We start from the raw sequence: 25,141 nt of genomic DNA on the forward strand, positions 1-25,141 counted from the left end.
CCTACTTGTTTGTTATATTCATTATAAATTATGCCAAATGCCTTCGTCTGTTTTGTCTCAGACTGTCATTCAGTCCTCTGTCAATTATTTTGAATTTTGTAAATCGAACATTCAGTCGCCAATTCTTGTCGGAGGGACTCCCGATGCCGGAAACGATCAATTCGGGACTAAAAATTCAATTATGGCACTATTTAGTTCTTTCTTGTACATGTGCTGATGATACAGCCACAACGCAATATTTAGTCATGTAGGAGTATGGGGGCAACTTTTCTTCCGAGCACTTTTTTTTTTTAATACAGGCATGTGGTCATATATAATCTCCTGAATCCCGCCTCCCAAATAACATATTGGAAGCCAGAGAAGTGAAAGTATGTTGTGATGGCTTCTCCTAGACCAATGCATCATTGCACTGCTTGTCCGATTACCTAAATTCAATTTGAGTAGAGGGAGGGGATGACATCACAGCGCATAATGTCTCGAGCTGAAAGGGCTGGAAACTCTGAGGTGCAGCCGCTCTATCAGCCAGACAGCCGTGCAGAGCGAGGTTTACCATAACAAGTCAGGTGAGGGTTTAGTTTTATGTAAAGGAATGAAGGAATATTGCACACACACACGCACACACACACACACACACACACACACACACACACACACACACATACTGTATATACAGTACTGTGCAAAGGTTTAAGCCACTGTAGATGTTTCATAATACATAAATTTGTCTTAGACAGTTATTTTATATATTCTGCATTAGTGTGTCAATATGCCTGTAGCATGACAACGACTCCAAACATTGGTCTGGGATCACGTGAAGAGAGAGAAGCAACTGAGTCAGAAGAGGTGGAGCAAGTTCTCCAAGATGCCTGCAACAACCTACCTGCAGAGTACCTTAAAAAACCGTGTGCGTTTGTACCGAGGAAAAGAGGTGCTGTTTTTAAGGCAAACGGTGTTCACACCAAATATTGATTTTATTCTGTTTTTTTCAATTCACCACACTTTATATGCCGCTAGTTGATGAATAAAAACTATTTGTGGCATTCCTTTAGAAAGCATCCTCACTTTACAGCATTTGACAAGTGCCTCAAACTTTTGCGCCAAGTCCACTGTAGTAAGAGGGATACAGAGAGATAGCGAAGGCAAAACAGAGCGGAGGGAGATGGAGAGGGAGAGAAACAAATTAATAGGGGAGGGAGGGAGAGCTGTGAGAACAAAGAGATGAATTGAGCCTCCAGGGCTGCAGGGGTAATGCCCAAAATTAGTCATACGCAGGTCCGTTACCAGTCTGGCCGTGTTTTTTCCACTTGCATTTCTTGCCGCCTCACAAGCTTGCCTGTGCTCTCTTTATTGCTTTCCTCAAGGTTGTGCTCATGCATTTGTTCTGAACTAAATGGGCATCTGCATTTGTCTTGTGACAATCGATTATTGGCCCCATGAATATTAGATTATGTGCCTAATAGTAACAAAAAACTAATTACATTATTGCCACTAATACTTCTACGACTAATACAACAATAACAACAGCGCTGTGTTAGGGCTTCTTCCACCTCTACCTGTCTCCATATTTCCATCTCCCCTTCTCTCCCCTCTTTTTGCCTTTCCCGACGGCTCTTATCCTCAAACTCTCTCTCTGTCTGCGAGAGTGAATAATCCCACCACCTGCCCCCTTCACCGTCTTTTATCTTATCGGGGGAGAAGGGGGTCGCAGAGGACAGTCTGTCAGCGGAGGGGCTGTTGTGGTCCCTGATGACTCAGGTAATTGTAAATCAATAAAAGGACAAAAAGCCTCTGTGCGGTCTGTCAGCTTTTCTCACTCACGGCTGGAAGAGAATGAGTTCAGAAGCTTGAAAGGGGCCGGGGACATTCCCCGTCATCATTCAATGCGTTGTGGGGTTACAGGTCCAGGCCCGGGGTAAGCCCCCGCAGATAACAGCAGATAAATTGAAACCACTATCAGGCCCATATCTCCCACACAGATGTGACAGCTCTTCAAACAGCGAGACAATTGAAAGTAACCTCTGATGGATAACAGCGGAGATATGCAAAGGCTATAGGTTCTGGGTGATCGCCGTGGCTAAACAGTGGAGAATAAATCAATGACAAGGCAATTAGCCCTGTGTCAGCTGGTGGCTCCATGAAAGAGAGAGAGAGAAATAGAGATAGCCGGGGGGTGGAAAGAAGGAGAGTCTGAGAGAGAGAAAAAGAAAGCAAGAGAAAAAACATCAGAGATGAGTTCCATGCCCTGGCTTCTTTTGTTGTTTAGTTCTTCTTTGCCTGAGAAAAGACACAAGGATACAGATGCAGACACGCACGCATGCACACGCACACACACACGCACACGCACACGCACACGTACACGCACACGCACACATACACGCACATGCACAAATGTCAGTGTTCTCTGAGTCTCTGGCTTCCTCTCATCTGCAGCAACAGGCACGATAGTCTGAAAGAGACAAGAAATACAGCAAGAAAGAGAGAGAGAGAGAGAGAGAGAGAGAGAGAGAGCGAGAGAGAGAACTTCAACATCTTCAAGCAGGGATAACAGACACCACGGCCCCACAAACCTGAAGATCTTTAAGGGAGTAGAAGAGCAAACCTTTGGCCTCGGTTTATTCAGAGTTTTTTTTTTTATTCTCTGGCGCCATCTACTGACAGCCAGCAATAATGGCAGGTGTGGGCATCTGCATATTGGTGCCTGTAAATCAAAAATTTTAATGTGTTCTGAGATTGTCACACCACAGAAAAAAACGTGTCATGAACCACCCAGCCAAATTTGAATGATGAAAAATATCACCAAATATGGAAAATTAGGTTTCCTGGTCGCTGGAGGTTGGGTGCCTCCAGGTGCGGGAGGTGGGCGTGCTATGGTGCGGTCGCGTTTGGAGGGGGGGGGGGGGGGGCGACGTCCGCGTGGCCGCACCCCGGGCCTGCTGCGCCCCTGTGTTGATCTGGTTGCACTTCGCCTATCTCTCCCAGTGCCAAAACTCATACTCAGTACATGCACCATACAATAGGCCTAGAGTTTGCGGCATGGATGGGGATGTGGCAGGCAGCTGCCCTCTTGCCCGTAACGCTCCTGCCCCGACGTGCTTCTCATCCGTCCCAAAATTTGAATCCCACTCATATTAGAGGAGAAGACATACACTCACACACCAATCCCACTCCGAACAACACTCCATCAGCCCAGGGTTTGTGGGGCAGGAGGGGTGTAAATGATTCGGGTTTGACTTGCTTGGAGGACTCATATCCACAAGACCCGCAATTCTAACTGCAATTGCCAACAGCACACATTGAGCACTGGGTTTTTTTCTGGGGTGGCGGGTCGCTGGTGGGTCGGTGTAGGGGCGTGGTTGGGTTGGGTGGGCCCCCTGCCAGCTGGGCTGCGACCTGGCGGTGCTGCGGAGAGCGCTGCCGGGTGCCTTCCGGGGGGTTGCTTGCTGTTGTGGGTGTGGGTTGGGGTGAGGGGGGACGGCTGTTGGCCTTTGCTCCTGCTGCGCGGCTTCTCTGCGGTGGGTGTCCCGGTGTCCCTGGCGTCGGCGGTGGGGGCTAACATCCGGGTGCCCTGCACTGAGCACACGCTGCTACGTGGATGGGCGCCCTGGGCTCGCGGCCGGGTGGGGTGTCTGGTCGGCTGCGGTGGGGCACACACACGCCCTTGCGCAGGGCGTGTGTCTGCATGGGGGTCCCACTGGCTCGCCTGTGGGGCGGCCGGTTTGAGTGGGGTGTCGGTGTGTCGGCGCGGGGCCGGGCTCCAGGCCTGAGGTCCGTGCCAAGCGCCAGCAGTCCGGGTTCTGTGGCTGTGTCTTGTGCCTGCACTTGGGAGTGGGTTGTATGTGTGCGCTCCGGGGATGCGGGGTTTCCTCGTTCTCCCTGGGACTGTGTTATGCCCCTGGGGAACCGGGGGTCTTCGGTGGCTGCAGGGCGGGATGCTCAGGGCTTTCCTGGGTGTCGGGGAGACCTTTCCGCTGCTTGGAGGCGGCACGACATAATACCAATCTCATACACCAGAACCAATTAGGATAGGTCCTGTACACTCACCGGTGGACAACTCACACTCATCACACACACACGCACATACCACCAACACCTGCTTTGAACGCACCCCAGCACCCTCTTGGTAGCAATCCTCTCCTTTCATTATGACAGGAAGAGGCCACAGGAAGAGGCCACGTGCTCAGCTGCACTTCCAGTTCTCCTGGACTTAATTAACTCTGTACATGTCGTCGTCTGATGTTTATGTTTTCCGTGTAAATGTTGTTTGGTTCTATGTTTAATTGTCTCACCCGTGGTTTATCTCCCCCTCCTGGAGTAGTTATAAGTTGCTTATTGAAGTTGTTTCAAATATGTTAAAATAGTTCACCAAAGAGGGGGATTGGTGCCGGCTCTGTACTGCATAACAAAAAACTGTGCTCTTGTCATCCTACAGGTTGTCCACAGGACAGAGTTAGTGCAGCAGTTCTTGATGATAAAGATAAAGAATTAATAAAGAGTTGCATTGCAGGTTGAGAAGCTGAACTCCACTTGCAGACTAACTCTGTCCTGGATGTAATAGCATACAAATATATGCAACAAATAAATAAACAAACAAACAAACAAACAAACATATAAATATATAAATATACAAATAAATACATATATAAATATATAAACAAAATAACAAATAAAATAAAAGTTATGATTTAGCCCCGCCCAAAGAATCCACAGCACAAAAATGGTGAGAAACAGTTTAACGCCACAATTCAGTACTACATCGTCTTCTCACATGTTTTCAGCAATTACTTTCTGACATTTATAATGTGCTTAGAACCAGTTTGCTGTCGGTTGAACATTGAGAAAATATTTTTAAATGCGATATATAGATTTTTTTTATTTTATGTTATTCCTCCTTTTTATTTATTGTTATTCCCATTGTTCTTTTATTATTTATTTTTATTTGTAATACTCTGCCCTGCACAGTCTCTGGACTTTTCCCGAAAACATTTCACGACACGATGCTTTGCACCGTGCAATATGCATGCGACAAATAAATCTCTTGAATCTTTGAAATGTGGTTGGAGTTTATTTTGTGAGTATGTTCGTTTTTACAAGCTGCTATCCTGCCAATTAGGGAGTTGTAGTTTAGCTCCAGCGGTCTTCTTCAAAGTAAACTGATCCAAGATCCCAGATCGTGAACTAGATTTTATCTACTTTGCACAGAATATTTTGTTCCTCATTGTACAGTCCACGTTTCTATTTCTATTTTTATTCTATTTAACATTGATATATTGGAAATTCTGTTGTTTTTGTTGCTTAAAATGTGCACAATCTCTGTAGGCACTGCCACTTTGCATTTGACTGCATACCTGCATGCGTGTGACCAATAAAAAAAATCCTGAATCTTGAATCTTGAATCTTGAAGACATTACTAGTTCAATTCTGTTGGTCGGTGATACACAAATGATCCTTAAAGCACCGTTCGTTGTGCTTGTAAATCTATAACTCGAGGTCAGAGTTGGGTCGTCATCGGGTTTTGGGGCAAAACCGAAATGAGAGCAGCATTGATGTGTGGAGGCTTATTCTCAGTCCGCATTCTGAATAACAGTTATAGGATTGCGGTGGGTAGCCATTCGATCTAGGTGATTTATTGTCGGGCACGGAAAGGAGCTTTTCTGAATTCTTCTAAGGTTATGGGTTGATCCAATGTATTGTTTGGATCGTTTCGGGAGGCCAGTGCTATTAAGGAATGAGTTGATGTCTGAGATGGGTGATGCTGTGGGGTAGGTGTTATATGCCCCTGCAAAATCTTTGACGGCTGCGATGAGTGTTGGGCCTTTTATCTCGTTTCAATTGATTCCCAAGGAATCGACCTGCTGGGTCATTGTATTCAAATTCAGGATGTCGTTTCTGCGGAAAAGAGAGAAAGAGATTGGTCCGTTGTTGATCGGGAGTGAGGTGTTTGGGATGGCTTCGTTGATGAGGCTGAAACTGATTGGTCCGTGATCGGAGACGACAGTTTTGTAGGATTTCAGGGTTGGTGATTTTGGATATTACCAAGTTACTTGTTAAAATAGTCATTTTTGGAGAAGCCTTTGCAGGGCGGAGAGTAATATGCGTGTTCTCTGCTATGCCCTTTTATGTCTGATACGGCGGTTTTATTTTGATTTACTTTAATTGATCAGTATCGAGAAACCAGTTTTTTTTAGAATTGTAAAAAGCAGAGAAGGTACGATAAACCCATTTAGCTTTTTAGGCTGGAGGTGCTCAGATGCAGTTGGGAGCATGTGGAATATACTTCCAATTGTCGGGCATCATTTGTGCAAAAATGGGGAAAAACTTAAATACCGTGTCATTCTCTTCAGAGGCGTTATAATCTATTGAAAACAAAAACACATACTTGTCATTTTTGAAAAAAAAATAATCGAAAATGACAAAAGCAATATGCTTAAATGACCTCTTAAATAAATATAATGAAATGGTATGTTAGTATGTTCTCAAGTGTAGTGGGAGTGATAAGAGATCGTTCACTAATGGAACGCAAACAGCCCAATTTAACAGATTGCGGGTGGTGTTCATTTCATGTTCACGTGAATGATACCCTGATTGTCACTCCCCTCTCAAATCCAATAACCATAAATGGTCCGTAAATAGGCTGAACCCTACTATTAAAATGCGCAGCGAGAAGCGCGGCGGACGGGCGAAGGTTGTGACATTAAGCAAAGATGCGCAACTCTCCGTTTCAAACGGGTTGGGGTGTGACGGCCATCGCTCGTGTCATTGGGGAGCTTTGTTGCGGAAGGAAGCGTGTTTTGAGGAGGAAACAAACAAACAAACAAACAAACAAACAAACGAGACGGTTTTGATGAGACGGCGAAAGGTGAAACTGGCCACATTTCGCCGCGCGCCTCCTCTCCGGGAGTTCGCTGCTCCGTGGCCACCTTGTGACGGACTCCGCCTGGGAGCCCGCGCCCCCTCCCGCCGGGGCCCCCGTCACAGTGGAGAGCGGAGGAAGTGAAGGAAGGGAACAAGGAAGGAAGGAAGGAAGGGGAAGAAGACGGGGGGGAGGGAGAGAGCGAGAGCGAGGGAGGGAGGGAGGGAGGGAGGGAGGGAGCGGAGGAAAAAAAAAAAAAAAAAAAACAACACAGGACCGGGGCTAGCTGTGGGTCGGGGGGTAGCTAGCTTAGGGGGCTGCGCAGCTGAAACATCCATGGGCGGCTGTGTCGGGAGCCACCACGACTCTTCGGGCAGCTTGAACGAGAACTCAGACGGCACCGGAGGTAGGGAGCCCCCCCCTCCCCTCCCCTCCCCGCCCCCCCGCCCCGGTTGGCCGCGGCGCGTCGGGGTCCCCAGGAAAGTGTTTGGTTCTTGGGTTTCTTCTCTCACCGCGCCCGTGGTTCCGTGTCCTTTCTGAGGGCTCCCCGGTATCCACGCCGCCCCACCACCACCACCCCCACCGAGGCGGGCAGAGACCGGCGGCGGCGCCGAAACGTGACGGGCCTTCTGCGACGAATGGCGTGCGCACTAGTTGTCGGTGCGGATTGTTTTATTGAGCCGCTGCCTTTGTTCTTCCGTGGGAGGGCGGTTGGCGTGGATGGAACTAGCCTAGCGCGACCTAGCAGCTAGCCCGCTAGCTCCCTCACCAAGTACAGCTGCGAAAAACAAAAAACCGTTCATGAGTTCAAACATGTCGCAGTGGATGGGATCGTGGGGGTTTGTTTTTGTTCGCGGCTGTGAAAGGGTTGCTTTTTGAAAAAAAGAAAAAAAAAAAACCAACTCGGTCTCGCGTCGATCCGGCCGATATATCGCTATTAATTCGATATCGCGACAGACCACTCAGCGGTCATCTGGGGTTTTTTTTTGTTTGTTTTCCATTTCGCGATCGATCGTCTCCTCCACATTGATCGTCCGTCCCCGCTGGCGACCCTGTCACCGACTAACAAGTTCGAAAAACTTAACTTGTCTTCTGGCCGATACGTCATATCACGTTGATATGGCGATATGAGACGCGATGCCGCCCGGGGTTAATTGCGGTAATAGGGAATGTGACGTTTGACGGTTGCTACGGGTTGCCATGGACTACGGAAGGTGCGGTGGGCACGGGAAACCTTGCAACCGAGATTTTCCGTGGCCGTTTTTCACCCAACAAGACTCCCAAGGCAGCTTTTAAGTCAAAAATACCGACCGACATTCACAGTCAATTAGGGATGTTAGTAATTAACCGTTGACCGGCAATAATTTTGACCGATCCATACCATCAGTTTAAAAATATAAAAAAAAAAAAAAGTTGTTTTTTTAAGTAAAAAATAAATGACAAGTTTGTTGCATGGTAAAAGAGAAATAGGGAGGGACAGTCCATTAAACATATGGAGGATCTCTGTGTGTTTCCTGTTGTTGTTATTATTATTATTATTATTTTTATTATTATTCCTAGGGTTGTACCCGACTCAGAATTTTGTCAGTCGAATGGGATTCGGCTCTTCAATTCGATTATAGGACGAGGGAGCGTTGTTTTCTTTGGAGTCTCCAAATTTGCAACATCTGCAGCCGAACTTCATAGGCCATCGGTTCTCGCTGTTCTAATCGGCCTTGTTATAATATCCACATTACTAACGTAAGATAACATAACACTTTATTCTTCCCTGGGGGGAAATTCGCAGGTGCATATGTCGGTACATATTCAGGCGACCATTGATTGTTTCCAGGGGTGTGACGGATCACAAAGCTCATGGTTCGGATCATATCACGGTTTTGACCAGATCAGAAAAAAGAGGAAACAAAATGCTTTGCCTTCCATTTATTCTTTAAAACACTTAAAGTAAGGACCCTTTGCCCATGGTCTTAAAGGAAAACAACATACAAGATGTCCAATGTTAACAGAAAATTCTTAAAATACGTTAAATATTCAATACTCAATTGTTAAATTTAATTGCAATATGAGGCACGCGCGATACCTTCTTCCTTCAAACATGGTAGTGAATGAAAACATATGATTAGATCCGCCCCAAGTAACTGAATTCAATTCCAGTATCATGTTCAATTTCTCGCGTTTATAACAAACCAAATTTCATGAAGATCGGTTCAGAATTAGGCGAGTCACAAGTCTCCATCTCTCAATACACATTGTATGTTCGTATGTTGTTTACTAGCGGATCTTGACCACGCCGATATGGAGGACGAGCAGACGCATGGCGGCGACATTTGCTTCACAACATAAAATAATAATCGAATAGAAATCATAAAATAGCAGCAACATAGACCATAAACATGTACCATAAAGCAATCAATGCGCTTCAGAGTAAAACACAGCACGCATCTGTCTTGTCTCTTCTTTCGACTGCAACTCTGCATCGAGATCTATTGAATTATTACTTTAAAAAGAAACAGAGGCAGTAAAACTGTATTTCACCATGACGGTTAAATTTTGCATTTAATCCTCGGTTCACACGCGTTCCGAACTGTGGGGGGCGTTCTGTACGGATCGACTACGTTCCGTCACACCACCAATTGTTTCTCAACTATTTCTTGTGTGTAAATATCTCACAAATGCACCAATAGTCATCCCCAAAATATTCTCAAACGGTCGATATCAAGGAACTCGACAGCAAGAATCAATATTGTGTCATGTAACACCACAGAACAAAGTGTCCATGAAATGTTCTAATAACCTACTCCTACAACCACGCGTTGCATCATCACGCTTGAATCACATGCTGACGTGAACGTCCTCGAGAACAGATTCGTTTAAGCAAAGTTGCGGGGATGTGAAATCCTCGTCCTCGTGGCCCACCGCTTTCTTTTTTGAATTACCGATAGCAAGATAGATTCCGGGAAGTACAGTCTGTGTGTATGGCCCCTGGTGTCGGCCTCCCAGTGAACAGGGTTGTGGAGATATCATCTGGCTGTCTGTGTCTCTGCTCGTTTTGTGTGTGTGGTTTTTGTTTTTTTTGTTGTTGTCAGCGTGCCAATTCGCATGCCCGCATCTTTCGGTTGTGACAGAAACGCCCGTGCAAACTCCCCTAAGCTGTAGACCACTGGCGGAAGTGGCCCAGCAACTTCTAAATGTTGATCAATTATTAAAAGGGCAGCCATAAAAACTGCTTTTGATGGGTTGTTGCTGGAGCAGGCAGTGTACGCTACGTCAGGCCTTTGTTCCTTTCCTCCACGCAGAGGGATATAAATACCAGTCAAAACACTGAGTCTGTATGGGGGATGGAAGTTTGAGGTCATTGTGGATATTCCAAGTTTCAAATCTCATCTTTGCAAATGAGAATTGTTTGAATATTCCAATTCAGGGCTACGGCGTTGCTCTTGGGGTAAATTGTAAATGTGTAGTTATTTAACAGGCATGATTGATATCATTTAAAGTCTAGTTTCATTTCGAAATTTGAACAAATGTATTACTCATGGTGCTGAATTCTTAGTTCAAGAATGTTTAATTCACAAAAACGTATGTTAGATAAAGGTCCTTCATTGAATGTAAGATTGATAAATATTTACATTATTTTCAATTTTAGGATTAATCTACACCACAAGTGCCAGCATTAAGGCAAAATGTTTACATGGCAAGTAATGCCGAGTTCAGACCACGTGATTCTGGGCTGATTTTCATGACAGGTTTTTGGAGATCACCGAGCAAAGCCCCAGATTGGAGGAAAATCATAGCGTGCTCCCGTGAACGACAAGCATGTGGTGTGAATTGCTCACAACGCGATGGCTCTCCGGGGCCGGCGAGGTATCAAGCGGGTTTAATATCTGGTCGTGTCGGGATCGACATGGGAGCGACACTACGAGCTACAAGCCAAATGAGAGCAGACACGGAGTGGAGGGGGCGGGGGCGTCGAGAAGTAGACGGATAGAAAGAAAAGAAGAAACAGTCTTTAATCATCACACGACACTCCACAACACATGCTTGCACACACACACACATGCACATGCTTGATGGTGGCCGGTGAAATGGCTCCTCTGCTTTTGACCCATCCTGGCTTGTTCTTCCTCCGGGGGCACAGCCAGGAGCAGTGGGCAGCATACGTGGACGCGCCCGGGGACCAGGTTATAAGTGTCCATCGCTGGTCAGACGATGATGGGTGCATGTTTTTGGTGGGGGTCCTTACTGACGTGAGGTGGAGGAAACCCCATGTGAACACGGGGAGAACATGCAAACTCCACACAGAAAGGCTCCTGTTTTTTGGAAGATAACCCGCCGGAGCACGGATAGACAGGAGTGCAACGGAGCAGTAGCCATAAACATGCCACATGCCTATTTTACTTTTCTTTTTGTGACCAAGAAGGAAAAAAAAAAAAGATCCTGTCCCACGCATGGGATCGCGTCATTCCCGGTGTCAATTCTCGCGTTAAAAAATAGAAAGCCTTTATTGTCATTGTATAGAATACAACGAAATTAGGAGCGATACTCCTGATCAGTGCATTAAAAGACACAGAAAAAAAAACAACCTCAGCAAACAAACAACTACAGCCAACAACACAGGTTGTAAATAATAAGTACAATAAATAAATACAATGTCATTTTTGCACTAAAGTAAGTGCACTCCTTGCACTTGAATAAATGTCATTGTTGCACTAATATGAATGTAATTATAAAACAAATTATTTGCCCTAAGAAGACAGTCATCATATTGCACGTGAGAAGTCATTCAATGCTTGTTGGAGTTTAGAGTGCTTGTGGCCCAGGGAAAGAAACCGTATTTAAGTCTGGTGGTCTGTGCTTTCATGGTCCTGTAGCGCCTGCCAGGGGGCAACGGGTCAAACCGGTGGCATCCAGGATGAGAGGAGTCCTGTAGAATGTTTTTGGCTCTGCCGAGGCAGAGCTGGAGATGTCTTCCAGGGAGGGCAGAGGGCAGCCAATGATTTTCTGTGCGTTGTTGATGACCCTCTGAGGGCTCTGCTGGTGAGCAGCCGGCGTATCAGACTGCTGTACAGTACGCCAGTACACGCTCGATGGAGCAACGTTAGAAGGCCACCAGCACCTCTTCTCCCAGCCTGTTTTGCCTGAGCTCTCTCAGGAAGTATAGTCGCTGATGTGCATTCAGTTGGGCTGTGCCTACACGCAGTGGTGTTTGCAAACCAGGAGAGGTCCCCAGAGATGTGGGTTCCTAGAAATTTGAAGGTGGGAACCCTTTCCACACAGTCCCCAATGATGTGAAGTGGAGTAGGGTCTGCTCTGTTCTTCCTGAAGTCAATGATGAGTTCCGTTGTTTTTGTGGTGTTCAGTGTCAGGTTGTTTACTGAGCACCACACTGTCAATTTCTGGACCTCATTTCTGTAGGCTGACTACAGTGGTGTCATCTGCAAATTTGATGATGGTGTTGGTGGGGTGGGTTGGAGTGCAGTCATAGGTGTATTAGAGCATAGAGTAACGGACTCAGCACACAGCCTTGTGGAGAGCCAGTGCTGTGCGTGAGGGTGGAGGAGAGGTGGGGGCCAAGTTAAACAATTTGCGGAGGTTAATGAGGAAGTTCTTTATCCGGTTGCAGGTGGGAAGGGGGCGTTTTAAGTCAGCCAGTTTGCCAACTAGTATGTCTGGAATGATTGTAACGAATGCTGAGCTTAAGTCCATGAAGAGCATCCTTGCATAGCTCCCCCAGTGTTCAGTGGTTCTCAGTCAGTGTTTCTCAATCGGGGGTACTCATACCCCTAGGGGTAGTTTGGGGCACTGCAGTGGGTACTCTGAAAATTAAAAGCAATGTGTTGAAAAAATATTGGTCACTGGACAATATCAAAAATAACAAAACACATACTGTACATCATTTATGTTAATTTTCTTGTATTTCTCCCAATGCCAATGAAGGGTTTACACTACTATAAAAAGTTTGAGAAACGCTGCTCTAAGTAACTCAGCGCTGCGTGAAGAATTATGGTGATAGTGTCTTCCGTTGACCTATTGTCTTTGAAAGAAAACTGATGTGGGCTGAAGGTTGGAGGGACGGTGGCTTTGATGTGCTGTGAGACCAGTCTCTCAGAAAACTTCATGACTACTAATGTGATTGGATCAGTCTGTAGACATTAAGACTGCCGATGGCTGGCTTTTTGGGGATAGTTGTGATGATGGCTGACTTTAGGCAGGATTGGTATGATGGCTTGTGTTAGGGAAGATATAAGGACTTGAGTGAAGACCCCTGAGAGCTGGTCAGCATATACTTTAAGTTGTTTCCCGGGTACTCCGTCAGGACCAGCAGCCTTCCTTGGGTTCACCGACCTGAGCAGACATCTCACTGTGTGTTCCTGTAGAGTGAGTGTGTGGATGCCGGAGGCTTTTGGAGGCAGTGTGTCTATGTTTGTTTGGCCTTTTTTACCTAAAAGCGAGCAAAGAAACAGTTAAATTCCTTTGCCAGTGAGGCATCGGCGTTGACAGTCACGGGATTGCTGCCCTTGGAGGGGTTGCTTGCCCTTATGGTTCGTGATGTGCTGTATACCCCGCCCGACCTGATGGGGTCATTGTCTGTGAGATGGTCCTCGATTTTTCTCTTATAGGCCTCCTTGGCATCTTTGAAGCCTCTCCTCAGATCGGCTCTAGCAGTGCTGTACTGGGCCCTATCACCTGACCTGAAGGCAGTGTTGCGGTCCTTGAGAAGTGTCTGGACTTCGCTTGTCATCCAGGTTTACTGTTTGGGAAAGACCCAGAAACCTTTGTCAACAGTGCCATTGTCAGCGCAGTTCTTGACGTAGAACAGTACAGTTTCTCTTTATTTCTCTAAGTCCTGTTGTTCGAATATATTCCATTTTGTTAGTGCAAAATGGCAGCAGTCGTGTAGCTGGGAGAGTGCTCCCTCAGGCAGGTTTTTAAAGTCTTTATGCTTGGCTTTGATTTCCTCCTGGTGGGAGTGTATGCCTGGATAAGGAGCAATGAGAGGGGATCTGACTGGCCTAGATGTGGGAGAGGTGCATACTTTATGTTGGAATAGACATGATCAAGTGTATTTATTTCCCTAGAACACTTCACATACTGGACAAGTTTAGGAAGCACTGTCTTAAAACGTGCTGGTTTAAAATCACCGTCTATGATGTAAACTCCGTCGGAATGAGCAATGACCTCTCTCCCCCTTTGGTTGTGCTGTTTGTTAGCCATTCAGCTGCACTGCTGGTTTCTAGCCTTCTGTTTGAGCTCCATAACAGAGGATTAGTAGTATCAGTGCTTCTACTGTGAGGTCTGGCTGTCTGTTATGCTAGGGTCACAGCGCCGGCGACAGGTCTGCTGTGTGATGCCAACCAGCTCTCGTTTCGTCGGCGTACAGTCACACCGCCGCGACGCCCCTGCCGTTTGTGGGCGTGTCGGCTCAAAACGACTGGGTGTTGTGGGCGTGTCAAACCACAAAATTTCAAACCACTCTCCCTTTCCCTATTTAATATACATTATATAGATAGATGGGGCTTTGTGTACTTTTTTTTTAATTAAAATGGTGTAGCTGATTACTAAGCAAAATAAATTACCTCTCGAAAAAACCATTACGTAAATAATCTTGCCATCCGTCCCTTAAAATAAAGAATTGTCCTTATTCGAGAAACATAAAATGACGTGTTCCCTATTTTATTAATAGTTTAAGGGACGTTTTTCATAAAAAATGAATGGCCTGATTATGTGTCCGGGTGTCCATTTTCCAACGATCAGCGTCATTCAGAGCGTATCTTCCCTCCTATTGGTGGTTGCCTGTCACTCTGCACTGTTCATTTGCATAAAGTTGAAACCTGCTCAACTTTCCTTGTCGCCGTGAAGCTGTCAGCTCGTCGCCAGCAGTCGCTCCGTCCCCTGCAGCTGGATGAAGCCGAGCTCCGTTTGAAACGCATCCCAGCCCGTCGCTTTGCAGCGCATGTACGCTTAACATTGACCGTACCATTATGAGTTGGTGAAAGCCAGGTTGCATTGTATCCTAGCTAAACCTGACAACGCCCTGTTTGGTTCATTTTTATTTTTTAACCAAACCCTCCTGTGTTGCACTCTCCACACTTCTTTTTCCTACCTTTCTTGTTTTTCCCCTCCATCCTCATCTTCATGTTTCTCCTTCCCTTCACCTCCTTCTCTCTTAATTTCTCTTCCTTATTTTCTGTCTTGACCTTCATTTTCCCTTTCGTCTTCTGCTTTCTGGACCCTGCCACTGGTCATCTCATCCTCTCATTTCACTTCCTCTCCCACTCCCTCTCTTCCACTCTCCTCATCCTCACGGTTGTCCTTGATTTGCCACCTGCTCTCCTCCTTTCCTTTCCTTAAGATATTCTCGTTCTCTTTCCTCTTTCACTCTGGATCACTTTGCCTTCTCTCTGTTTGTCACAACCTCCCCCTTTTTTCCATCTTTCACCCTCTGCCTCTCTCACACATCTATCCTCCATCCATCTGTCTTTCCCTCTCTCTCCCTCCCTCCCAGTGGCTCTAGGGCGTAACCAGCCCCTGAAGAGAGAGCGGCCTAAATGGAAGAGTGACTATCCCATGACCGAGGGCCAGCTGCGCAGCAAGAGAGATGAGTTCTGGGACACTGCGCCTGCGTTCGAAGGACGCAAGGAGATCTGGGATGCGCTGCGGGCGGCGGCCAGTGCCTTCGAGAGCAGCGACCACCTGCTGGCCCAGGCCATCCTGGACGGCGCCAGCATCACCCTGCCTCATGGTAACTCACCCTCGCACTCTCCAAAGCTGGATCTTTGTCCGCTACCAAACCACCATGTCACCTATTGAGTTATTAGATTAATAGGTGATGAGTAATTAAGGAAACTTGATTCTATGCCTTGATTCTTTTCAGAACTGGAAGCCCGAAACTGATGCGAAACAGATACTCCACTTCAATATTTATTGGTGAATGAAGCATCGATTCGATATCTAATGTGTCTAAAATCCCAGACTAAAGACTAGGTTTATTTTGAAAAACAGAAAGATGTTTTGGTCTGATATACTTCACATTACCCTATAATTCAAATCTCATTTACATAGGATTTGAATTCATAGGATATTTAATTAATATAGCCATTGGTCCTTATAAACATGGATATCTTGTATCTATCTTGGGTTTGATTATCATGGTAAAAAAAAAAAAATCCATATCGGCCAGCTCTAGCCCACACACACCCAAAAAAAGACGCTTGAGATAGTCATAGAAAATTCCAGTACTGAATGGGCCTGATGTGGTACACCCCACCCATGTGGCTCTCTGAGTGCATCAAACAAGTAATGGTTGACGTGACACTGAAGGAGAGCTGCCGGTATGAGTCAAAAAGTCCAAAAAGTCTAGTGCCTCCATTGCTTCACGGTTACATCGCTTTCCATAGCTGCCTGTCCTGCCTGTCTGGTTTGGATCTAGTCGGATCAGAACCAGATGAGCTGCAGCTGGTGATTCCACTGGCCTGATGTCACCATTTGACTGGTACTCCCAGTTGGAGGCTCAGTCACAACGCCCTCACTAGATTTGGTTTCTATTTAAATGTCGACTCTCTGTTGACGCTGCATAAAGATAGGTTAAGGTTTGGAGTTAGGTCTCTAAATAGCCTCTTTCCACTCTTCCCTTTTTTGTTAATAGTTCTGCTTACAACTAACTTGACTACGAGGTTATTCCATTTGCTAACGGAGGTGTGAATGCCATGATTGTACCATGACAGATCAGCAAGCTGCTGAGTGCCTGGCTGTCACCCCCCTCCACCAGGACACTGTATTGTACTTAAGTTGTCTCACATATGCTCCCACATAGCATAGTCTACCAGAACAAGACTATGATTAGACTATTTAGTTTGGCCTTCTTTATTCCACTGTCAGTGATTCATTCCGTTTGACTGTCTATCAAGTTATCCTCGGGAACGTTTTGATTACAGGTTAAATTTACTACACATTAAGGCTGATTTTGCTACAGTACAAGTGAATTTACTACTCACTTATACCGCAGAACACAGAACCCCAAACTGCGTAGGCTTGGAAATTGCTAAAATATCAAGCGTAGACACAATTGTACTGGATAGTACTTTTAGGAAGAACAAGCTCATGGCAAAAAAAAATGTCCATTGTTATCCAAAAAGTTATTAAAGCCACAATTTCATTGATCTGTAAATTGAAGAATGGTGACTTCTCCCCCTCTCTGACTGTTCCTCCCTTTTTGTCATTGGCAATCCTCCAATTCCTTGGCCAATTTTTTTTTAAGTGCTTCTAAAACTGCCCCAACTAACCTGAACTCACTCTTGCAGCAGAGACTGTTTCAATCAGCTGTTGCGTGTGATGCTCGATTCTAGATTTCATCCCGGGTGCAACCAACTGTTACGTCCAATCATTTTATTCCTAATTTATTCACTTAAGTCTAAATTTTAAATATTCCTTACTTGCAATGTAGCTTTTCCAGAAAGAAGGTGATGGTTTGGTGCAGGGATTATCTCCCTTCTGAGGCAATTGGAAATGGTTGGGGGTTTTTTTTGCAATAAAAGCCCACAGCCAAAGGACGCAGTGCCTGGAATCCATTAGCATCCTCTCCACTAAGCTCTACAAATAACTATGAAACTGACTGCGGAGTGAGTGGAGAACTGTTACCGTCATACCCATGAAGTCCAACCAGGACCATGTTTTTATAGACCATTGGTGAACAAATGCTGGCATTGGCTTTGTGTTTGTCTACCAAACTTAAGTGCATGATCTCCTGTTTCTAAATTCAACCAGTTACAAACACAAGATGTTGTAAGGAATCCGACTAATATATTGTCGTTAGTGTGTGTGTGTGCGTGTGCGTGTGCGTGTGTGTGTGTATATATATATTATTTTTTTGTGCATTACAATAACAGGATAAAACAGATAGAAGCTTATAAAAATGCACAGGGATAACATTTCGAGGAGGAACTCTGAAAAAGGGGAATCCTAGATACAATTTTATGTGGGAATTCGGACGCGACCGCAGCTCTCCATGCGCCCCAATCGCAGACTGCCGCGCCCCGTTCATATTCGCATTGAACAGCCAAATCTGATTAGACCGACAAAATTATCAGTCGGGTACAGCCCTAGAAATAATTATTAATAATGGGAAATGCACAAAATAAATCCCTCATATGTTTAGTGGCCTGTCCCTCCAGCTCGTGAACATTTATGGGTGTTGAATGGTTGGACTTACCAGGATGATGAGGAGGACTGTCTTGGGAGAGATTCAGTTGGAGGTGGTGTTTCTTCATTCAGAGGTATCCCCTGGCAGAAAGGAGAAAGACTTTGCCACCTTCTTTCAAGAAGGTGGCAAAGTCAAAGAACAGTTAACGTGAATCTGTAGTGTTGTTGATCAACGCGGTCTCCAGACTTCCTGGCAGCCGGCCTGAATTTCGTCCAGTGATCTCTGAGAGTCCCAGACAGCCAGGGGTTGGAGGGTGCTTCCCAAGCTGGTCTAGAGGAAAAGGGACAGAGGTTATCAGAACATGAGGTCAGTGTGGAGCAGAGCATGTCCGTGGCATTATTAACATCAAGTGAGAAAAGGTATTTGGGTGGGGGGAGGGAAGAAGAGACCAGAGAGGGGAATTGAGTGTGGGGAGAGTGAGCAAAGGTTTAGATGGAATTTCAGATTAAATCGTCTGTCGGCGATCGACTCCATCGATCGCGATTGACATTGATGACGGACGTTTTTTTGTTGTTTGTTTTTTGTTTTTTTTGTTATCCGCCAGAAAAAAATCAGAGAATTCAAACTGTAAGTGCAGTTTACCGTGTTCTGAAACTGGAGAGGAGAGAGGGGGCGAGAAGGAGGGGGAGAGGGAGGGAGAGAGGGGTCGGAGGCTCCCTCCCTGGTCGGGTCTCACTTCCCCGCTCTACAGTCCCCTCTGCAGTTTGTTTCCTACATGTATGAAACAAAATTAAAAAAAAAACTGAGTTAAGGGACTGTCCAAGTCCTTACTCCGTACTGTTCCAAAGAAACCTGTGGGTCCCCACTGTCGGGACGCACGTGCCAGAACTTGGAGTGCTGAGTGTGCGGCGAAGGCAGGAATGAAGTCTGCCCTGTCGACCGCAGACCGGCAGTCCCGCGGTCCCATGGAGAAGGAGGCGGCGGCAGCAAATGCTTTCTGAAGCGGGCGCAGGTATGCAGGGTCGCGAGTTCTCCCGGGAAAGGAATGACGCACGCTGGCAGTCGGTGAAGGACAGGAATTCACTGAAAGCACACGGTGTGTTTTGATATGAATAGCATGTGAGGAAAGATAATGTGTACTGAGCTGAGACACGGTGCCCTGTGCGTCTTCACTCGGTGGACTCGCGCAGGTAGACTCAGGGGTTTGATTCTTTTCACAAGCAAGTCTTCACGCGATGTAGACTGTCGCTTTACTGTAGCAGGGTCTACATATACTACCCCTGATTGGTAATGACTGGTACCACCTACTCCATTATCACCACAACCGGCTGGGATTGGACCGACTACCGGAACAGTCACGAAACCTAGCACTAACCGTTCTCGTAAAACAACAATGTTATAAACCTTCAGCCAACTTACAACAAGTTACTGATTAAACCAGAAAAAAAAGTTACAAACACGTACAGATTATAGTGTGCTCCTAGTCAGATGGGATGCTTTGCCTGGTTAGGTTTCTCTATGCTTTCTGCTAACTCCACCACCTTCTGGTCGTAAAATAACCCAACAGCCCCATAACCCTAACCACACCGCAAAACAATGTGAAAGTCCTTTTAGTTGAAGGATACGGTTTTCACAACACTAGTGCTCGCTTCCAATGAAAGCCAGTGAGATTTGCCTTTTCTCAGGGCGGTGTATATTGTTTCAAGAGACGTGACGTGATGTTCCATGCACCGTTCAGAATAGGCATTTCTCACATTGCAATATCTGATTGTGTTTCGAGGATGAAACTGTCTTGTAAGGGACAGCAATGAGGAACACTCCTAACACAACACTTATTTAATTAGAGAAAAAAAAAATCACGCTTTAAAACAAACCCCTTGGCTCATTCATTCACTCCCTTAAAGTGCTGATCTGTGTTGGTTTAGCGTCCTTAAAGAAATCCCATGTTTTATACATTTCTTTTTGATCTCACACTCTTTAAGAAACAGCCGTTCAAAGTATGTCCCTTATGCATGTGCTCCTGTTAAGCTGTTTTTCTGTTTTCCTTGACGGCGGCGGAGTTTGCCTCCCCCGGCGGAGGCTTTACTAACCGAGCAAGAGCGAAAAGCAGCCGCAGTGAATTTGAGATGTTTTTTTGCCGGTTGTGGTTAGCAAACCGTCGATGTGGATGAGCATTCACAAGCAAGAACAGTGTGCTGGGATGAAAAGAAACGACTATCCCCACCTCAATCGACCAAGAAAACAAAACAAAAAAAAAACCTGACCTTTCGCCTTGGGGCTTTTACTTTGCTTTACCTCCATCCGTCTCTGTCCACGACTCCAATCTCCAATCTCTGTGTGACTCACGGCCAGGTCAATAGTGAAAGCCCTCAATGAGTTCAACCGTCAGAGTATCAGCGTATGAGCGAAAGAGGCATTTCAGAGGTCTCTGATACTTTTTGGTTTTCTAGTCTCATGTTTACTTGCAGCCACTGCTTTCTATCAGCTGCCGCTCTCGTTTCTCCATTTAATTTCACAACATCAGATGGTGAATGTGAGGTCTGGTTTTGGCTTCTTAAATCCTGGTAATCTCCCAATATGAGCCTCCTGTGTTTTAGTTGGGATTTGATGCGTATCCTGATACGACACGGTTAATACAGAGATACATTGCAATTTAACCCTAATAAGGATAATTGTCTTCAGTTTCCACTGAGATATATTACAACAGATAGAATACAAGGCTGGAGGCACTAATAAGCATATTTGCAACTCCCCAGGCCAATTAAAGACTTCATCAAATTATCAGAAATGAAAATTCAGTTGTGAAAAAACTGCAATTCAAACCCACTTCACAACACACATGGATAGGCCTAGAACAAACAATACATTAACACATATTATGTGTTAATATTAATATTCCAGATCTACCATTCATTCGAGTGTGAAACGTCACAAAAATACAGTTATATCCTCAACTCAGGCGGCCTGCTGGAACGTCATCGAAATAAGTCAATCAGAATTGACACCCTGCATCGACACCCGATCTGGCATCGCCCTTTGACTTTCGGATGAACAAATGTCCCCTGCCCTTTGCCACATGGGAAGTCAAAGGAATCACCACCTCTTTCATGATAACAAATTTTGTTAACGACAGGGCAAGTGAATTTAGAAAGTCAGTGGCCCGAAGAGCTTGTGGAAATTTGCTTATTGTCAACTGCTTCAACTGTGTAACAATACTGTATTAGGACACCTAGCATGTGGGGTAATTGAACACAAAGGACAAACTCCAGCTTTCCCATCTATGTTTAACATCTGTGAATCAAATGTTGTTATTTTGAGATTCGGCGCAGTATTGGAAATTTGATATTTTCTTACACCCTTAATCCTCTATTGTCACGTCAATGTCTTCTAGGGGCGTTGACGGAGTGCTACGATGAACTGGGGAACCGTTACCAGCTGCCGGTCTACTGCCTGTCTCCTCCCGTCAACATGATCGAGGAGCGCTCGGACGAGCCGGACTGCTCCGACCCGGACTCTGCCGCCGCGGACGCCTCGACGGGCAGTGCCGGCGACCACGGCCCCGGCGCAGAGTGCCTGCTGCGCCTTCGGCTCTCCACGGGCCGCGACCTGCGGCTGGCGGTGCGCTCCTCGGACACCGTGGGCGTGATGAAGCGCCGCCTTCAGGGCCAAGAGGGCGTGGCGGCCGCCACCCAGCGCTGGTTCTTCTCGGGTCGGCCGCTGACGGACCGCCTGCACCTGGACCAGCTCAACATCTCCAGGGACTACGTGGTGCAGGTCATCCTGAGCCAGCCCCCCTCACAGCTGCCCCTGCCCACCACAGAATGTGCGGGGACGGTGCCGGGTAACGAGGAGCCGCTGCCGATCCAAGCGCCCACGCCGGTGGGTCACTAGCTGGTTTCCAGCCTGGAGGCAGGCAAGGCGGCATGTTTGGACAAATGGGGAAGAAGACAACGGCAGAAGGGCGGAGAGAATGCATTTCAAATTCTTTCTTTCTCCTGTTCCTGTACTCGCTCCTTTCTCTCTTCTGTGCTTGCTCGCTTGAGTTATTATTGTAAGACGTGTGTGTGTGTGTGTGTGTGTGTGTGTGTGTGTGTGTGTGTGTGTGTGTGTGTGTGTGTGTGTGTGTGTGTGTGTGTGTGTGTGTGTGTGTGTGTGTGTGTGTGTGTGTGCGCGCGCGCGCGCGCCGTGCGCTCTTAGAGGGGGGCTGGGGGGGTCTGTCAACTGGGGCAAAAGACTTGAGACAAGACCCTTCGCTTTGGTTTACACAATGGCATTTTGACCTTTTTATTTTAAGTATTAGGAGACTGTTGCCATGGAAACCAAACAACAGAAAAGAAATCAAACTTTCCTGGCCAATGGGCAGTTTAAATGGTTTTATTAGAATTGTTTGTTTTCATGACTCGGTCTTCATTCATCAGCAGAGTCGGCAGGGTTCTGGTATTGAGGCTACAGGGTTAAGGCTGCTTTATAGTTCTGCGATGAATAGCCGCCACAGGCGGATCTCTACGTCACCGACGTAGCCCCGAGATGTCGGGGCTGTGGCATACGCGCACCTCCCCAGAAATGTACCCATGCGTTTGGGCGACGCAGGACTGCAAGAGCTGTGATTGGTCTGCTTTTTCCCTGCTACATGTTTCTAGTGTTTCAGGTTCATTCCCCCCAACAGTGGGGGGGGGGGGAACCAAAACGGAGCGGATCGGGGGGCTGTCTGAGGAGGTTTGAAAACATCTAAATTTATACGACACATCATCCTCTAATTGTAAAGACCAACAATGGCGTACCTACGGCGGCTATTCGACGCAGAACTACAAAGCAGCTTTTAAAGATGCATTTTTGTGTGTAACATTTCAGGCCATTCAGAGGAAGTTGAATAGCTTTTATTATTTTTGTGGAAAATAAGTTGCTGGGCGGTAACAATTCATAAACTGATATGTATTTCTATCATATACTGTATATCACTATCTGCTGATGAATTAAAAAAAAAAAAGAAGAAGAAAAGCTGAGTTTCATCCCATCAAACGGTATTGAATTGTATCGTACTCCCTCTGTTTCAAACCTCATATTGTAGGATCTTAGTTCCAATCTTGTGGTAACCATTAAGTCGCCTGCAATTTGGCACGTGTCACGATATGACAACATCTCAATTTCACTATCACACTGAAATAAGACAAAAGACTTTATTCATCTCCGGAGGGAATTTTTAGCAAATATGATAAACTGTTAAATCAAACTCAATACATTGCCCGTCACTATTTCTACTTTGAATATACTTTTCTACCCCTCCTTGCATCCATGAACAAGTTAGAGGGGAAAAAAATGCTGTAGGGACACAAGGAAACAACTGCCACATGCTCCGTTTGGCTGTCCCCAGTCCAGTTGTCCAGTACCTGGATCTTAACTCAGCATGCTGACAACTATGAATGGAGAAACATAAAAAAAAAAGATTAGAATGGGCTGCAGATCACATGTACAAGGGCATCAGGCACCAGCTTAGAAGCTGTTTTAACTCAACGACACAATCGGAGCAGAGAGTCGTCGAGGTGCGTGTATACGTACGTGCGTGCTAGGCCGTGTCCGTGAATGTGAGCTATGAGTTCCAAGGCACATCCACACTTACTGGTGTAGCAGAGCGGATAACAGAATCACAGCGATGTATTTTGATGAAATAGAATGTTTTTAATTAAACTGACCATCGTTTCTACTCCTTGATATGTGTTGCGTCTTGATTTCTCTCCTTTTTGAAAACGTTCGACGTCTCATAACCCGCCGACCATGTGAAATGATTTCAGGCCACACTGTTTTGAGACTTAATCCCGGTTTCCGGGGGGCAATGGGGTTGGTGTCCTTGAGCAAGGCACCTAACCTCTGACGGGTAATTATGAGCTGGTTGGGTGGCTGTTCCATTCCTGCTCGTGTGTGTGCACGTACGCAAATCGCGTGCTCTCTAAATGCATCGTGTGGCTGAAACTCAGCATGTGAGGCACGCCAACACGGCGAAGAGCTTCAGTGGAATGGGGAAGATGTGTGATCCAAATCGCTTTCACCGTGGTGTGATTGCGCTGGTGGCGGTTCCAGCGCTGCGGAAACCTCTGCTCTCACACATCATTCTGTAGTATTTGCACAAAGTGGTGCAATGAACAGAATCCATCTCAAGAGCAGCATTTGCGCGTGGGAAAAGCGCCGAGGCCGGAGGTGGCGGTGTGATGATCTGGAGAACCGGCGTGGGGTTTCTTGGCACACATTAGGCCCATTAACCGCGACTGAACACGGTTTGAAAGTCAGAACAAACCTAAGCATCATTGCTGACCGTGTCTATCCATTTATGGTCCGGTGGTCTGGTTCTGCACCTATTCTATTGGACACATCCACACACAAATCAGCTCGAGCTGGTTCCACCCGGGTCTCAGCCCAATAGAGTGGATGAGGTTCGCAGTGTGATAGCGTGGCCAGAAATGGGTGATGCTCTCACTCCGGCATCGACCAAAATCCCAAATGAATCTTTCCAGCACCTTGCAGCACAGAAAAATATATTTTCTGGAAGCAATTGAACCTGAATATTGTAGTTGGAGCTCCTGCACAGTACTGAATATAAATACATTTGTAAATAAGAGGCGATAATTGTAAAGTCTTATAGTGGTCCTACTGGTCTAACGAGCAACAGGTAAAACCCCCATCCCCACACACCCTTGTCATGACACACCTCCATCTGCTCCCGGGCTTATTCCACCTAGCCCACTCTCTACAATAAACTGTGTGTCTGAAACCCCATCGTCAGTGTCTCTGTGCCGTACGTCCCTGAAAACCCAACTCAGGTGGCGTGTGGCAGGCGGAGCCGCCACAGGTGTGATTTGCGATTATTTGTTCATTACCCAGAAATATTATTTTCAAATTTAAGAAGTGTGGCCGAGTAGAGAGAGCACAGAAACTACGGAGCCCCCGGCCAAGCTGTTGCGCAACTGCTCTTGTCTTTTCATTTTTTCATTCATTTTCCTCTCGCAACTTCCTGATGCGAGCTTCTCCACTTCCTTGTATGTTTTTAGCTCCTTAGGACGGTCTGGGGGTAGCCCCCGGCAGCCCAGCACCAAGCTGCGGCAGGAAGAGGCTTTTCCTGCAGCGTCTAACCGTCTCTCTCTCTCTGCCTAGGATCTATCGAT

General features: G+C 46.3%; 1 protein-coding gene across 1 annotated transcript; it reads left to right on the top strand.

Moving 5' to 3' along the window:
• Nucleotides 1-7,132: 7,132 nt before the first annotated feature.
• On the top strand, nt 7,133-23,696 carry ubtd2 (ubiquitin domain containing 2). Its single transcript, XM_080013318.1, has 3 exons — nt 7,133-7,256; nt 15,354-15,590; nt 21,379-23,696. The coding sequence occupies exons 1-3, from the start codon at nt 7,187-7,189 to the stop codon at nt 21,876-21,878; spliced, it is 807 nt and encodes a 268-aa protein (XP_079869444.1). The 5' UTR covers nt 7,133-7,186; the 3' UTR covers nt 21,879-23,696.
• Nucleotides 23,697-25,141: the final 1,445 nt, after the last annotated feature.

Source organism: Zeus faber, assembly GCF_960531495.2.
Source record: "Zeus faber genome assembly, chromosome: 14".
NCBI classification, from domain to species: Eukaryota; Metazoa; Chordata; class Actinopteri; order Zeiformes; family Zeidae; genus Zeus; species Zeus faber.

Excerpts from the sequence above, each read along its gene's own strand:
- ubtd2 (XM_080013318.1), top strand. The coding sequence starts at position 7,187 with ATGGGCGGCTGTGTCGGGAGCCACCACGACTCTTCGGGCAGCTTGAAC. Across the intron at positions 7,257-15,353 it reads GAACTCAGACGGCACCGGAG|TGGCTCTAGGGCGTAACCAG; the intron begins GTAGGGAGCCCC and ends CCTCCCTCCCAG. Across the intron at positions 15,591-21,378 it reads CAGCATCACCCTGCCTCATG|GGGCGTTGACGGAGTGCTAC; the intron begins GTAACTCACCCT and ends AATGTCTTCTAG.